Source organism: Aythya fuligula, chromosome Z, assembly GCF_009819795.1.
Source record: "Aythya fuligula isolate bAytFul2 chromosome Z, bAytFul2.pri, whole genome shotgun sequence".
NCBI classification, from domain to species: Eukaryota; Metazoa; Chordata; class Aves; order Anseriformes; family Anatidae; genus Aythya; species Aythya fuligula.
In genome coordinates this window covers 81,071,412-81,087,653 of record NC_045593.1, presented here as the reverse complement: position 1 = coordinate 81,087,653, position 16,242 = coordinate 81,071,412, and the positions used below count along the sequence as shown (strand labels likewise).

Here is a 16,242-nt window from a genome sequence, read left to right as displayed (position 1 = left end):
ATAAATAAATAAATAAATGTCTGAGTGGGATTGGAAGCACTAACATAGACTTTTCAGCTGTCATGGTCATCGGGAAGGTTGATATATTTCCTTCTTTCCCTTGCCTTTATTTATTTATTTATTTATTTATTTATTTACCAAGCCTGCAGCTGTCTCTGGGCAAGCAGTTCAGTCCAGGGAGTGTCAGAGCTTTTAATGCTCATATTTATCATATTAACATTTACACAAAATGTATGAAAACTTAGTGGTTCAGCAGTTTTCCATATTGTGCAGTCTACTTTAGATTTTAGAACTATATTTAATTCTTCACAATTCTGGGAAGGTCAGGAATTAACATGAAAAGAGCATGTTTATGGAAATGGATACACAAAAGAGAGAAGTAGGACATCTTTGTGTATGATCATTCCTGTCTAAGAAATAGATTGCTGGGGTGAATTACCCTAGGTTGCTTTAGAAAACTAATAAAAGTAATTATTTGTTAAAGTTATGTGCTTAGGTCTATTTTGTAGAAAAAAATCTGCTAATATAACTGTAGCTGAGATGGTGTAACATCGTAAATAGGAGAATGTTTGTATTAGATAATACAGCTGGAAATAAAGGTGAGTTTTGGGTACCCTGAGGATCTAAACAACTCGTACAGCCTAAAGATGATTTATTTTTTCCAACTATGTTACTCAATATAATCAATTGATAGATATTACCTCTGCCTGCAAACCTTGTCAAACTTTTCCAGTGCTAATGATGGATCATTCCTTATATTTACATTAGTATAAAGGGGTAGATCCACAAAAATCTAAGTCATTTTCTGGATTTAAAATTTCTGCCTCAGAAGCGGTCCATTGTGACATGTCAGTGATGGCTGTGGGTGACTGGTTACAACAGAGTACTTTTTTCAAAAATAAAAGGAACAAAACCATTAGATATTTACAAGATTTGGTCAGAATTTGAGGATCGTCTGTGGCTTTCAGACACCTACTTGAAGTCCTTCACATTTGATTGCTTTGGCTCCCTGTCAGGAAGCTGAAATGTGCAGCCAGCACCCACATTAGGGGATATCAGTAAGAGATACTGCCCCTTCTGGGCTTGAATAGTTATCCAAATTCACAGAGTTATGAGTTGCTTATGAGTTATGGGACAGGGAAACTTGCAAGGGACTAAAATAATTCCTTGATACTGTCTCTTTACAAGATTTTTTTTTTTTTCTCTAAATTTAGCAAGACTTGAGAATTAATGTGCGTTATCAGGTATTAATGCGCAGCTCACAGTATGAGCTCCCCTCTTCATCATTGGTATCTCCAAACATGTTTCTGTTTTAGTTTTACTTAATAGTTCTCTTCTTGTATTTTCTATAACTGAACTGTCTTCCAATATATCTCAGTTTTCAGCTTCTCTTTCATGGTCATAAATCAAGACTCCATAAAACAATACTGAACATATTTTATTTGTTGCCTTTTATTGAAGTATCCAGGTCTATAAGATCAGAGAAGTTATACTCACCAGCAGTAAGCTTATCCACTCTGTCTTCTTTCATCTTCCAACCATTACTTAAACAACACTTAAAATAGCAACACCACAAGCAACAATTTGCAGGCAGAAAAAAAAATAAGCTATACAACCATATCATATTTATACAGTTTATCTGTCAAGGTTTTTCCCATTATTAATCCAAAACAGTTTTACTTGAATCCAAGCTGTACCTTGATAATTTTTGTCACTTTTTTTGCTCAAGTTGCAGAGCGTTCCTTTTTATCAACCCCTTCAAAACATTTCTTACAGAATCTGTTTTCTGGCAGAGGCCCATATATTTTTTATAATGAGGAAGTTATTCATATCTTGGGTTTTGTTTTTCAGTTATGCACTTATGTTCTCAGCTTAAAGATAGTTTCATCCTGGTTTTTGTCTCCATTCTATATGATCCTTCCTAATTTTCAGTGTAGTCCTTCAGCCAAATACAGTGCTCACTCATTTGCTTGCTTAGTATTTTAAAAAGACTTTTGTTTCTTATGCTTTGGCCTTTTAAATCATGTCACAGAATTCCTGTTTATAAAATATTGTTTTCTCTAAAAATTAAATTTTTAATTAGCAAATGTGCAAGATATCACTTTTCTAAATGATTTTTGGGTTTCTACAACCTTAATCTTTGTTCCTCCTCACAAAGATGAAGTGGTGGTGCAGCACAAACTTAGAATAGCAGAACTCAGCTTTTGTTACAAATTGCCATGCCCTTTGAGTGAGAAAGGGAGGATTGAAATTCCTTTGGAGCATGTTGGATGAAGAAGGTCTGTGTAGTCTGAACAAGTCCACTTGTTTTACCCAGAATTCTCTTGTCTCCTCCATATATTCTCTCTATTGCTTCAGTACTGATCATTGATCACAGCTCAGACAGCCGTCTCCAGCTCTTTTGTCTAAGTGCATGAACCAAGTTTACTGCAATTCAGCAAATTATGAAGTACTCAAACATCTTTTCCAATAACAAAGAATAATTCAGAAAATCAGACCTTATTTTCTTCAATGGAAGTGTATCTAAAGTTTTGTGCCATCTGTATCAGCATTTCCAGGTACTTGTACCTGGGTTTAGACTCAAAATTACAGTACATAATTTCTTCAAGAAATACCTGGAATTGTCCCCTGTTTCTTAAAAGCCATTGTGGAGATTTGTGTTCCTTACCACAGACTTCCTCACATACAAGCAATGGTAACAAATCTGTAAATCTAGACCTTAACCACAGCTAGAGATTACTTACAGGTTATACGATGACTTAGCTCTAGAAATCTTAGACTTTTCTTGTAAAAAGCCAACACCCTCCAAAACTCTTTACTCCCAAACTGTAAACATGAATATCTTCTTTAAGTATAGCTAAATCAAGACCAAAGTAGTTCCAAGGCACCTCTGCAAAACAAAAGATGCTAAATCTTAGCCTGTTGAACACTGAAATGATTCCTCTACTCCTCCAGACAGTTCTGTGGAGGACTGAACTGGTAAAACACTTCTCCTGGTATTTAGTAGACATCTATTAGCTATAATGCCATGCAATCAAAATATTAGTTCAAAACTATTCAGACTTCCAGCTGAAATTCCAACAGTCCAATTTCCCTGCTTAATTTTCAGACAGGTTCACTTTCCTAGTCACTGTCTCCATTTGAGACAAATTTAAGTGATTCAGCTTTCAATCCTTTATTCCCTTGTACTATTAGTTTGTTTGATTTGATAAACTTGAGCCAGTCTCCCAAACACTTCAAGGATCCTATTCCATTTTTATTGGTCAGACTCCCATTATATCTGTCTAGCTACCCAAAGATTTGCCATGAACCTGTAAGCTTTTCCTTCAGAATACTTGTTTTTCTTTCCAATTCTGTGGTGGATAGACACTGAAATATCACCTGCAAGTCACTGTTGATTTAAAAGCAACTTTTTGTGAGCATGTTTTCTTTTAGAATTCTAGCATTTCACTTAATTGCTTTCCTTAAAATATGCATTACTGTATATGTTCTTTGCTTTTCAAATCCAATATTCTTCTTCACCTATTCCATTAAAAAAAAAAAAAAAAATGTTGTAAACTAGCCAAGTCTTTCTTTCTTTTTCAAGCATAGCAGGCACATATCTCTTCTTGTTGGGCTGCAGGCAATCAGTTTTCATCTAGATTACCAGTGTTTGCTTCCTCTTTTGGTGCACTGCTGCAAGGAATGACTCACCGTCTGTAGCAAATTCCACAATCCTTCGGAAGGCCTTTGGCCCTCCTTCCGTGAATCTTTATCAGCATATCCAGGGCTGATATAGTATGTGTGCACCATTCAGAAAGCTATCCTCTGTGCCTGACGGACAACTCACAGCACGATCTGTGGAAGGTGGGCTAGAGTCACTCCTCTCCTTCTGACTTAGGTGTGGATCAGCTGAAACTCTGCAGCTGCAGACTCCACTTTCAGAATCCAGATACCAGTCCTTTCAGAAGCAGTGTCTGTGGCATGATGAGGTAGGACCACTGGTAGGGAGTATCATCTTCTCAGCTATTTTGGCAATGATGCTGAGTTTGCCCAGACAAGCTTTTCAGGCAAACTTCACAAAACTATAACAACTGAAACTCCTGCACCCATATTGCATAAGTTTTTGCTCTATGAGATAACTTGGTACAGTATTTGAGTTGTAGGCTACAGTGACCACAGCTGTCAGATTCAAGGGATCCAAAGTATTCATTTAACTCCAAATTTAAAAAATCTGAAAATGCCAGATATTCTCATGTCTCTTCCTCTTGGCCATACAACTAACTAATGGTATCAGTTACAAGACAACAAATCAGTTGAAAAAGAAGAATTTTCTGAAATTCATTACTAAATTTTCAGTATAATGAGAATAAATCAAATTATAAGTAAATACGAATGTCAATGGGAAAAAAAAAAAAAAAAAAAAAAAAAGAGAGAGAGAGAGATCTCCTGAATACAAGACTTAAAAATAAACACATTCTACTATCATTTAAGCATAAATAAATACATAAATACAGGAAATATCTGTTAGAGAAAAAAATCTTAAAAATTCAGCAGATGATTTCAAAATCAGTAGCAAAAAAAATATGCATTCATATCAAATAATTCAACTTTTCAGTAAAACTTTCAATTAATAACTTAAATGCAGAGATTTATTTTGCTGTTTGCAAGTTAATGAACTTTTTAATCCTGGATTAATGCAGAACTTCATTGCCCTTGATTTGTTCTCTGTTGTAAATTAAACTGGCATCATAAATTAGAGGGAAGGCTGCGTTTGTTTTCCGAAGTTCCTTTTTGTTTTAGATTAGGTAAATGACAAGATGAATGAGCATTGGTACTTAAAGATTACAAATATTTTCTCTATCTGTGGTCTTTTTCAGTTTGACATACTGAGTAGTCAATAGTATTTCATCTGTTATATTACATTCATTATGGCCTAAATGTTTGCTTCATGCAAAATGCATGATCTCTTGAGAGTTAAATTTAGTAGATTAAAATGAACTCCCTTCCGCATCTTTTAATGTGGCAATCTGGCCATAAGATCAAAACACATAAATGTAGGTTATGTTTAATTTCTAAATCAGAATGTTGTGGACAGATGTTTGAAACCTTAAGATGACTCAGATTCATTTGTTGCATGGCTTTCTGCCTGGATAACCATACCATAGATTGTGCCATTTCTGCTTTACTGATGTATTACCGTGGTGATGACATATATAATTTTATCATAACGTTTCTGTTAATGGGCCAAACTGTGTCCTTTGTAATGACTCTGCAACCAAACCACATTAAATGTGAAGGACTACTTCTATCTTGGATATAATATCAGCTAATCTCAGTAGGATAACATGAGAGATGAATATTACTTTCGCTCTTTTCTGTATTTATTGCAAGTTTATCTGGCTCAAGGTGACAGACCCAAAATGAGCAGTGACTTTATTTGATGCAGTATGCCCAGTTGTTTCTTTACGGTCTTTGTCTGCATATGGGTCTTGGTCAGCTAAGGCTTTTACAGATAATATTTCAGTGACCATTTCATTTAAAGTATGTATTCCCTGCTGTGAATTTTCACAGTTATGTTGCATTTTTTGCAGCTATTTTTTCATTAAGCAAATAGCTGATGTATTCATGGTACATCTAGATTTTTATTTATAATCTGATTCAAAACTCTTTTGAATAAACAAAAGGGCTTACACACAAAGCTTTCATAGACTTTGAAGTGACTTTTGTCTTAAGTAAGATTGGAGAGAGAACAGGAACAGCATTTTTTGTTTGTTTGTTTGCTTCCTTACATGATGAAAATAAAAAAGATTTGGTTTGGTTCTTTAGTTTTAAACTAATCCATTCCGAATGCAAGCTACATAATGGAACAGGTAAATCTTGATGATGAGTTTGTTTCTTCTGTAAAGCAACCATGAAAATACTAAGCCCCCACACCTTTCAATTTAGCTGTTCTCTGGCCACCTTCTTGTTTATAAATTAAATACTGTGACTCTCCTGTTTTGATACTCCTTATTGCCCCTGGTGTGCCTTGTTCAAAGAACTCTATCTGGGGTGTTGCAGCAAAGCAGATTCAGACAGTTCTGCTCGGAGAAGGAAGTGGAGAGTTTTGGTTCCCATTTTGCACTTCTGGAACAGTTTAGGGAAGGAAGCACCTTTACACCTTTTATTGTTTGTGGTTGCTGACATCATATCCTTCCCTGCCCGCTCTGTGCGTGTTTCCTGCCATTCTATCAAGATTCTTCTGTGTTGCAGAGAAGGGATAGTGTGTGTGCATGTGTGTGTGTGTGTGCGCGCATGTGTATGTCTGTGCACGAGCATTCGCAAAGAGAGACAGGAGCAGTCGAATGGTCTGCTGCATTTGTCCATTAGTCTTCTTCACCCTTCTCAAATCTCAGATCAATATTCTGTCAGCTATCACAGCCTCTGCCAAATCATATAGTGAACAGAAGCCCGCCAAAAATGAAGTTCCTCTTTTTGTAAGCAGTCTGATTTTTTTTCCATGTTTGGGTTTGCAAAAAGAAAAAAATGCTGAAGACTGTAGCACTATAGCATGTAACTGTGTTTCTTTAAATACAAACTGCTTGCATGTAACCATGTCATTAAGTTGGAAGGTTTCTTTTATGTGGACAGTTACTTCAGCAAAGCTTCTGGAATTATTTTAAGTTCTTTTTTAGATAATGAAAGCTTGCAAGTATTATTGAGTCATGTAGGATCTTCAACTTTTCTAGCTAGTGTGCTTTATTTATATTAGGGAAATACAATTTATCAGTTAATGGAAACTGAATAGTTGATACTGTAGTGCTTAATCCTGCAGGAACTTTCAAAAAGTGTTAGGAGCATTGGTGAAGTCCTAAAACAGCCGTGGGGATTTGTTGGTCTCGACTGTTCTTTGCATTCTGTTAGACTCAGAAGTCACCAGCCTTTGAAGGTTATAACCCTTGAATCAGATGTCTAGATTCACTCATCTGAATCCAATTGATTTGGAATCAGACCAGCTATCTGCTTTATGTATGCATGTGTGCAAATGTATGTGCTGAAGACACAATTAGAACTATAGGCAAACACATATTAAGCATAGCATGTAGAGCAGTATGTGTTGGTATATATATACGTTTATAAAGAGGAGGACAGAGATACAGGAAACTACAGCATTCTCAGATTGTTTCTAGTAGCAGTATAAATAGCAGAAGTTATTGTTTGTTGGTTTTTTTCCTTTAAAAAAAAAAAGAAAGAAAGAAAGAAAGAAAAAATAAAATAAAATAAAATAAAATAAAATAAAATAAAATAAAATAAAATAAAATAAAATAAAATAAAATAAAGGAAATATATTTGCCAGACAAACTGAATACCTTTCATTTGGAATTAGACTAGTAAGCAAAAAGCAAATGGAGAGAGACTTTTTTTCTGTGCAAGAAAACATAACCTGCTGCCTGTTAAAGCAGAAACATGTTTCCTTGCAAACTGTATGTCAGATACATATGATCTAACACATTCTGTTTTCTCCTTCAGTTTCTCTCAGACTGTATAATAATATTTAATAACAAAGACATCCTTGCTCCTACATCTTTGTCTACCTGCACATCCACTTTGCCACTTAAGATAAAGTTAGTGTGGTTAGTGGATTATTCCAGGCAATGAAGAACAAAATTCAACCATTCAACTGTTTTATGAATTATTTTAAGGCAACATTGTGTAGATTGTAGGACTTGTTATGGTTCTGCCTTTAAACCCTCTATAAATGTTTTTGTTCAATGTGGAACTAAAATGTATTTTGTTGAATATGGAACTGACAAATGTGTGGGAAGGACTCAACATATAGGTCCTTCGCTAAAATTTGTCCTTCCTGATCAATTTTCTCAGCATTCAGTGATTTTCTCTGAACTCACTCAGCATCGGCATCTTGATCTAGAAAGCAGCTCTCATCCTTGCTAACCCTGTCACCACTGCTCTAATCTGTCCACTGTGACCTTCCACCTTGAAGTGAATATGAGCTTAGGCAGGCGTAGCACTGTAAGCCGATAGTGCCACTGGCTTCAGCTGAATGAAAGGAGAGGAAATTGTTCCATATGCATTTGCTGTGGATTAGCGTATTGGCTTACCATTACAGAGAAAGCCTGTTAGGCTCCTTTGGGTCCTGCATGTGCATGGGAAACACCATTCTAACTTGCTCTTTGTATCAGAGGTAAGACTGGAGGAAAAACAGGAAAGAAACCCAGTCCAAGGAAATTCAAAACTGTTTCTAAAAATAGGCTGGTTTTGTTTGTCAACACTGAGTATCAGATAAGACTGTCTCCAAGTTTTGTTTAGAAAAAAAAAAAAAAAAAAAAAGTTTTAGAAATACATGTGATCAATTTTACTTTTTTTTCAAAGTTTTTTGTTGTTGTTATTGTTGTAAATAGTTCCATTATGTTTTTTTTAAGCAGTGAAAAGTTCAACTCTTTTCAAAAAGTTAAAATATGGCAAAAAATGTTTGCAGCATGTACTTTTTATAAAATTGGCAATTGTCCGTGTTATATGACACATTCTGCGTTATGGTAAAGATTAACGCATGTGTAAATATGCTTAAATATAAAACATAAATATAAAAAGGATTTGATGGAAAGAAAGGCAGCAAGTGTTACACTAGAAAGTTTGTTTTGCCCAACAAATTGTTTATATTATAGTGGATAGCTAGAAAACTCAGACTGACTGGTTACTTGTTAACTTATTTTTCTTTTTAGAGTGATAGAACATTGAGCAATTTAATGTTTAATGTATGCAGAGAAAAGCAAGAGAGAATTGAAGATTGAGTGAGGTCTAGCTTTTCTACCTCAGTAGCTTTGAATCTGAGCCAAATAATGGATTAAATGGCCAGGACATCAGTTTAGTGTTACATAACATATTGAGAGAATATATCAGGTTGGCTGCAAGACTATGAACTTATAAATAAGGAAACACCAGCCTCTGTTTCTAGTTCACTACATTTCGATTTCCAAGGTAATACTTTTAATACACAATGGAACAAATATAAAAGCACAAAAAATCATTTTAAATGATTTAGATGATAAGATTTTTTCCTCTTTTGTATTAAAAAGAACTCTGTGCTCTTCTGTTCAGAATATGTAAATGTAAAAATAAGTCAAACAAAGGTAGAAGAAAAAAAGAAAAAAGGCTTTTTACGTCAGAACTATATTGAACATCACTTCTGTATTTTCTTCATTTTTATCTAGTCTTGTAATGCTAAAATTTTTTGGACATGACAGAAATTAACTTTGTGATTTATGAGATTTTGTGAAGCAGGGAATGCTTACTGCAACATGTGTTTTTATCATATCTAAGTCTTCACTTTTGTGACAGAATCAGTATTGTAAACTTTGGTGAGCTAATAATGGTTTCTTACTAAAACTGTGAAAGTATTTTTCAAAACATTCTTAATTTATCATCTGTCCCTATTATTTTGTGCTGCATAGCTTCTGGTGCAAGAATTTTTATAAGGAAAGATGAACATATTTGCTGCTTATAAATCATTTGTCAGAGCCCTTTGGAATTTATGTTGAAATGAAATGAGGGAAAACACACTAATGTTTTCTTCTAGTATCTTGAATAATACTTGCTGTAATCTACATTCTTAAAGAATAAAGTTTTAAAAAGTTGGATTTAAACTAGCTGACATCTCTCATATATCAAATTGCACTTTAATAAAAGGCCATCCTATTTGCATAATGAGGGACATTATCACCTCTGCTGTCAAAACACAAGATTGTTTTCCTTTCAGAAATGAATTAGCTGGCCTACTTAGCATACATAGGTACAGAAAGGTTCATTAAGTCTCTGATTTAGCTAATTTTTCATATTACTGCAGTAAGTGATATTTAAAACCACAGGTTCTTAATTCTGTTGTTTTGCCAGTGTGTATTTCAGTGCTTTTCTTCATTTCTTGATATATTGATGGGTTTGTCCATAAGCAGGAGGGAAACAAGAGAAAAGGAAAGAAAAAAAAAAAAAAAAAAAAGAAGAAGAATATTATTATGACTTCTGTAAGTTTCTTTCTAGAAACAGTACAAATTTACTATAATTTCTTGTACAGTACATTATAATTATGATGCGTAGTTGGCTCCATATAACAACTTTCAAGAAGTTATCAATTTAGTAGTAATATTTGATTTCCTTTCTGTGTTTAGCAGGAACGGATGCAGGGGACTGTGAACTGAGTAGTGCAAGTGCTGAAGAAGGAGGCTTGTTTTGAGGAAACGGGAAAGAGGAAGAAAAGAGAAGGGAAAAATACGTAATTTTAAGGAAGAAGGAGAGAAAAAAAAACGGGGACTATGGGGAGAAAAAAGATTCAGATTACAAGGATTATGGATGAACGTAACAGACAGGTAAGCAGAAAAAATACTGGCTTTGAGCACCATAATTTTACCTCCAGGATGACTCAAGCACTCTCATAAGTGAGTGAAAAGATGATAACTTTTTATAAGTGCATATACATATAAATCTGTAAACAACATATACATATATATCTGTAAACAACATACTGCGAAAGAAAAAGTACTTTTGGAAACGACCAGAAACTTCACACACAGGTATTTTTAATTTTAGAAACATGTATACCTAGGAATTTATTACTCAGTGCCTTGACTCTATCAAAGATGAACATGTATCAGCAAATACTGAAATACTCTGTATTTGCTTTGACTTCAGTGAGTAATGTACATGGTTAAGCACATCTGCAAGTTCTTACAGGATTCATGCTTTTAGTACTATATTTTATGAACTATTATGCTATGACTTTATTTGCAGAAGAAAATTCTTCTGAATTCATAGATAACAAATTATTTTTCTACATCTTTTCAGTGTTTTTATTTTTACCTCTAGCATGTAAAAATGACACTACTTTATAAAAATCTTACAATTTATTGTCTGAACATGTATTTTATTGTCTGAACATGAATCTTAAAAAGAATTTGAGTAACCTAAGAAATTCTAAAATCAACATAAAATACTACTGACATGTATTTATAAAATAAAATCTCCCTTACTGATGTTATGGCTAAATAGAACCAACAGGATTGGTTATTTAATTAATATCACTGCTTCAGGTGAAATGACTGGGTAGCCATCACATGTTATCAACATTATCTCTGCTAGTTAAAATATGGTCATAAACTAGAGAAAGTGCTTTCCTATTTCAGAAAGATAAAATTCGACAACTGGCATCGTAAAATAAAGTCAGTGAAAAGCTGATGCTGTTTACATTTGATGTAAACAAATGGATGGATGTTTTGTTTCAAGTGGAGATTCACAAGTGTGAGAAGCTCTCCATAAAATTATGTAATGCTACTATTAGCACTCTTCATACACGTGCCTGCAATTTAGCAGTAATCTTCAGTAGCTTTTTTGTTGTTGTTGTTTTTTAAGAAATTGATACTATGTTACTATTAGTATATTAATTATTTTTATTTGTTCTATTAATTTCTTCATATTTCCAGGTCGTTTCTTAAGAGGTGATTATGTTGTCATTAGACTTCTAGGTTTTTATATAATATCATAATATCATAAAAATCAATCTAGGCATAACAACGAATTATTATTTTTAAGTATTCTTTCCTCAAATTTTTAAAACCTGTAGTGTGTGTACTCACTTGTGTTCATGACATAAAATCACACTTAAAAGCAAAAACTATGTGATTTTTGTTTGTTTGTTGTTTATCTTTTTTTTTTTTTTTTTTTTTTTTTTAACCCTAATGGTTTCCTATTGCTGTGGGCCAAGCCAAGAAGCAATAATTCTATCAAGATAAATACAGCACTGTTTCTGTTTTAATTATTTTATAGCTTGGAATTGAAATTGGATTTGAAATATTGAACTGCATTTATCATTAAACATTAAGACACCAGTTGTTCAGAACTTTGCCACACTGCCAGGTTTTCTTTATGAAGTGAATCTGAATTATCATATTGCAAATAATATTGAAAAATTTTGCTATTATGGAAAACTATTTACTCAAATATAATATTTATGGAAAACATAATCCCCAGTTTTGCACAAGATATACTTTTCAATAGGCTAAATTTACTTTAAAAATAAATACAGCTAGTGTTTCAAGTAAATTACTGTAGAGTTTCAAGGCTTCTGTGACCAGCATTCAGGTCTAATAATCATCAATAAAACTAAAATGCTAGAATATGAACAACTGTGGTGCTAGTACACAAAGTGTTTATCTAGTACACAAAGTGTTTATCTTGTACACAAAGTGTTTATCTTGCTAGTATTTGATAATTTCCATCATTTTGATTAGTCAGATAAACTGTCAAGCTGAATGTATAGATTTACCTTACTTTACTCTATATAATTGGCTTGACTCTGCTTCTCTGTTTCAATTAATATATTGAAACATAATTTAGAAAGAAATTCTACTGACTTTATCCTTTTTGCATATAGTTCCCTTATTTAAAGCTCAGTGAAGCCAGTGAAAAGATTTCCACTGATTCATTTGGACAATAGCATCAGGCTTTTCAGTTTTAGAGATATATATACGATTAAACATAACTAGCTTTTTGCTAATAGTTGGTTATACTTTTAACTATTTTTAAGATATGTACTGTTTCATAAGCCTCACTATGTCTTCAAATATAATGTATCCCATGAGCCATTGCTGTTTATGTTAGAAGGTCCATCAGTTGATTTGTTTTCTAACTTATACACATACAGCAACCTTAAAACAGTAACTGGTTTATATTGTTGTTGTTTTTTTGTTGTTGTTGTTATTTGATGACATAAGTATCCTGAAAGAACAGCACAGATTAAAAGTTGCACAAAATAAATAAATAAATAAAGGTTTTGATTAATAAAATTAAGGTACCAGCTAAAGCACAGTTCTGCAACACTTATTTGTAACTCCACTTACCTGAATATGGATGAAGGACTATTCCATTTACAAAACTGTTCTGTTTTGTTTCCCTTCTTACCACCTGTCCAAAACATGTTCACAAAAGCAGCAGCAAATCAGTTGACTTGAAACTGTATTTTTGTTTGTTTGTTTGTTTGTTTGTTTGTTTAAATGCAAACCCAGTATGGGTTTCACAAGTATAAGGCATGTAAAATGGGAACATGATGTACATGACTGTGCATCCTCAGCATAATCAAGCACATGGATTCTCAATCAGCACACATAGAAATATGCAAAGTGTGTATTGAACCAGTGGTGATAGCTAAAGTTGAATTCTTCTGACTTCCCTCTCTGCAAGGATGAATCTTTTTAGATAACACAGTTTGTGCAAAAAAAACCTTTAAACCACTACAAGGCCTGTGGGAGATGATTGCTGTCCTTGCTTTTCTACTAATTTGCTCAGTGTCCTGACTAGCTCTTTAGGCTAACCATTGAATGGGGTCCTTGTTCTCTCAGTATAACAGCTGTTTTCTTCAACACTACTGTAGCAGGAGACTCCCCTACTGTTCAAAGGGCTTGTACAAGTGGATAGGGAAGGACAAAAATAGTGCTGACCTCCCTTCAAGAGGACTTCTAGAGCAAGTCCAGTTGGTTGGATTTGTGTACTTTAGTGACCAAACAAGTAATAAATATAAGTTGACACTGTGAAAAGAGTTATATTTCTCTGGCTGCAAATCTCATGGAAATGTGCAATATGCTGTGTGATCTGTAGTTTTCCAGAAACTATCTGAAAATTCAAAATTCTGGGAAAACTACTGCAACCTCAGTTAGGCCTCAACCTACTGATAGAGGCCCAGTCCTGTAATGCTGGACTGTGCAAGAGCTCTGTCATTGACTTCAGTGAGTGAAGAATTCAGTGTTTTAACTGGGAGGAGTCATTAATTTAACGTTGCTTCATGTGGGCTGCCAGTTGGCTATATTTTCCTGGCTGTCATAGTTACTGTGTGATGACAAAGGCAGCAAGGATGTTTGAATCTTCTGTGATTAACCCCAGTTGTGCAATTTTCATAAATGCCCATCTGAAAAAATCCCTCTCACTCTGCTTCTAGCCAGAGAGAGAGAGAGTATAAATAACGGACAGGGTTAGAGTGTATATTTATTTGGGTATTTTGGTTACCATCATGGTCTTAAATGTAAATTAAAATTCTCAAGAGAATCCTGTTATAAATAGTCAATATGACTAGACACTTTCTTGTTTCTATTATGACACTGGGTATGTACTCTTCATAAGTATGGAATAAATTGCTGCTGTTGTTGCTTGGGCTCGTGAAATTATGGTAATCTTGACTACCACCCACCAGGGTCAACTGTATACATGATATTAGTTGTACCACCAATAGAACTGATAGCCAAAAATTTTAGAACTGAAAATGGATGTTGAAAGCTCCTGACAGCTACAAGTTCAGTATGCAGAAATTGCCATTAAACACATTGGTGAAGGCTGCTATGAAGAATTCTGGATTACTTAAAAAAATAAATAAATAAAAAAGAGGAAGGGATTTGCGAAGACGTGGGTGAAAATTATTTTCATGGTTTTTTAACTAAAAAAAAAAAAAAAAAAAAAGAAACTAGTTCTGTTGTTGTCAGCATATGAAAGAGAAATTGCATTCAGTCTCCTCTGAAAAGTCCTTATAAATTTTCTATTTATTTTTCAACAGTTTGAAATTTTTTGTTAGCTTTTGTGAAGGCCTTTTGTGGTCTACTGTAGGCTGGGATCATCTGAAATTTCCTTCACAACAGTCCAGACAGGGCTTAAAATAAATATGTGTAATGACATAATGATATTGTATTACTACTACACAAGGTCACTTGCAAAATGTCTTGTTAAATCCATGGTCTGAGAGCTAAACCCAGAGGTACATTGACCCAGGAAAGAGGGCTGGTTAACCCATTGGCATTCTGGCTTCAGGTCTGGAATACCCTCTGATTTTAACATGCTGATTTTTCTAGTTTGTATCCAGAAAGATCTGTTCTTATATGGTGATCACTCTGATCACCTTGATCATTAGTTCTACATTTATTTTTCCTGCTTCTGAAGCACACTAGTGATGGATTCATGGTTAAAACTGAGTTGAACTTATCACACTGTTTAAAACTCTCCCAATTTGTAATGAGTTGCTGGGGTCTCAAGTTTTATTAAATACCATAGGAAGTGTATATTTCTATATCAAGGTACTTAAATATTTAAAACACCCTTTTAAAGTATCACGTCTAAGTAATTATACGCGATATTACAGTAATAAACACTCACTACTTAACTTTTTCATTAATAGATTTTTTTATCATCCTTTGATTCCAGCAGATCTGTAAAGTTATAAAACAAGACTGACTGCAGCTATCAGCACCATAGAGAACAAATTAAGGCAGATAAGTAAAGTGAGGTTATGGAACAGGGGAAGAATATCCTAGAGGGAAATGACCATTTGCAGGAAGACCTAGATTTGGTCTACTGACTTCGATACCTAATGCTGTTAGTTTCAAAACTAATTTCAGCCTCATGCATCTATTTTTATCTATGCTTCACTTCTATTTAAAAGCAAAGAGTAAGAGACTGTCAGCTGAATCAGAAACTCCCCTGTAGAAACAGAGGAAAGCATTGCATGTTAGTACTAACATGAATGTGAACTATACAAGAAACTTTTTTTCTATCAATTTCCTGATATTTTCAGTCTCAATTTTATTCAGAATCAGAAATTGTGTGATTTCCACACGTGCGCGCACACACACACACACACACACACACTCACCCTAGAGAATGTTTCCATATAAAGCCATAGATGCTTATCTCTGCAACAAGCATCATTTTGTTCAATGAACCATTGTCTTAATCATGACATATCCTTTATCTTTTACATATTTGAATTACCTTGCTTGCTTGCTTGCTTACATTAAATTGTACACAGTAAAGCATGTCACAAAACATGTTTTAGCATTACAGTTAGACCACATTTCTGTTTTGTTGTTGTTGTTTTATTTTGTTTTGTTTTTCAGGGGTAAATTTAGGCTTCCATTAGCAAAGAATACAATCCCAAGTTTTAATGACTCCAAAACTGTAGTGATCTTTAAGCACTGAGACAGCATTTTTCACATTGCATGAGACTACCTGAGAAGTAAAGTTGGAAGAGAGCTGCTGATCTGAACCATGAATTTCGAGAGTGCCTTATATTTCAGCTTAAGTGTGCTTGTATTGCAAATGTATGTTCTGAACATAATTTAAAGTGAATTAGCATAAGGTAAATATTTAGGTCAAATTACTTTCAATTTTAAGTGTGAGCAAGAAGCCTAAGGAGAGAGCAATAGTGAATGAGGCATCTGCCAGCACAGCGGAGCTGAA

At 34.1% G+C, this 16,242-nt stretch overlaps 1 protein-coding gene across 8 annotated transcripts in view; it reads left to right on the top strand.

Moving 5' to 3' along the window:
- Positions 1-16,242, top strand: part of MEF2C (myocyte enhancer factor 2C) — a 122,626-nt gene that overhangs the window by 37,933 nt on the left and 68,451 nt on the right. For 7 of the 8 annotated variants that reach the window (XM_032205442.1, XM_032205438.1, XM_032205441.1 and 4 more), the window contains exon 2: positions 10,143-10,340. In XM_032205442.1, coding sequence (XP_032061333.1) covers positions 10,287-10,340 — 54 coding nt within the window. In that variant the 5' untranslated portion in view covers positions 10,143-10,286. The remainder of the gene's footprint in view (positions 1-10,142; positions 10,341-16,242) is intronic. The other variant, XM_032205436.1, reaches the window with a different exon arrangement.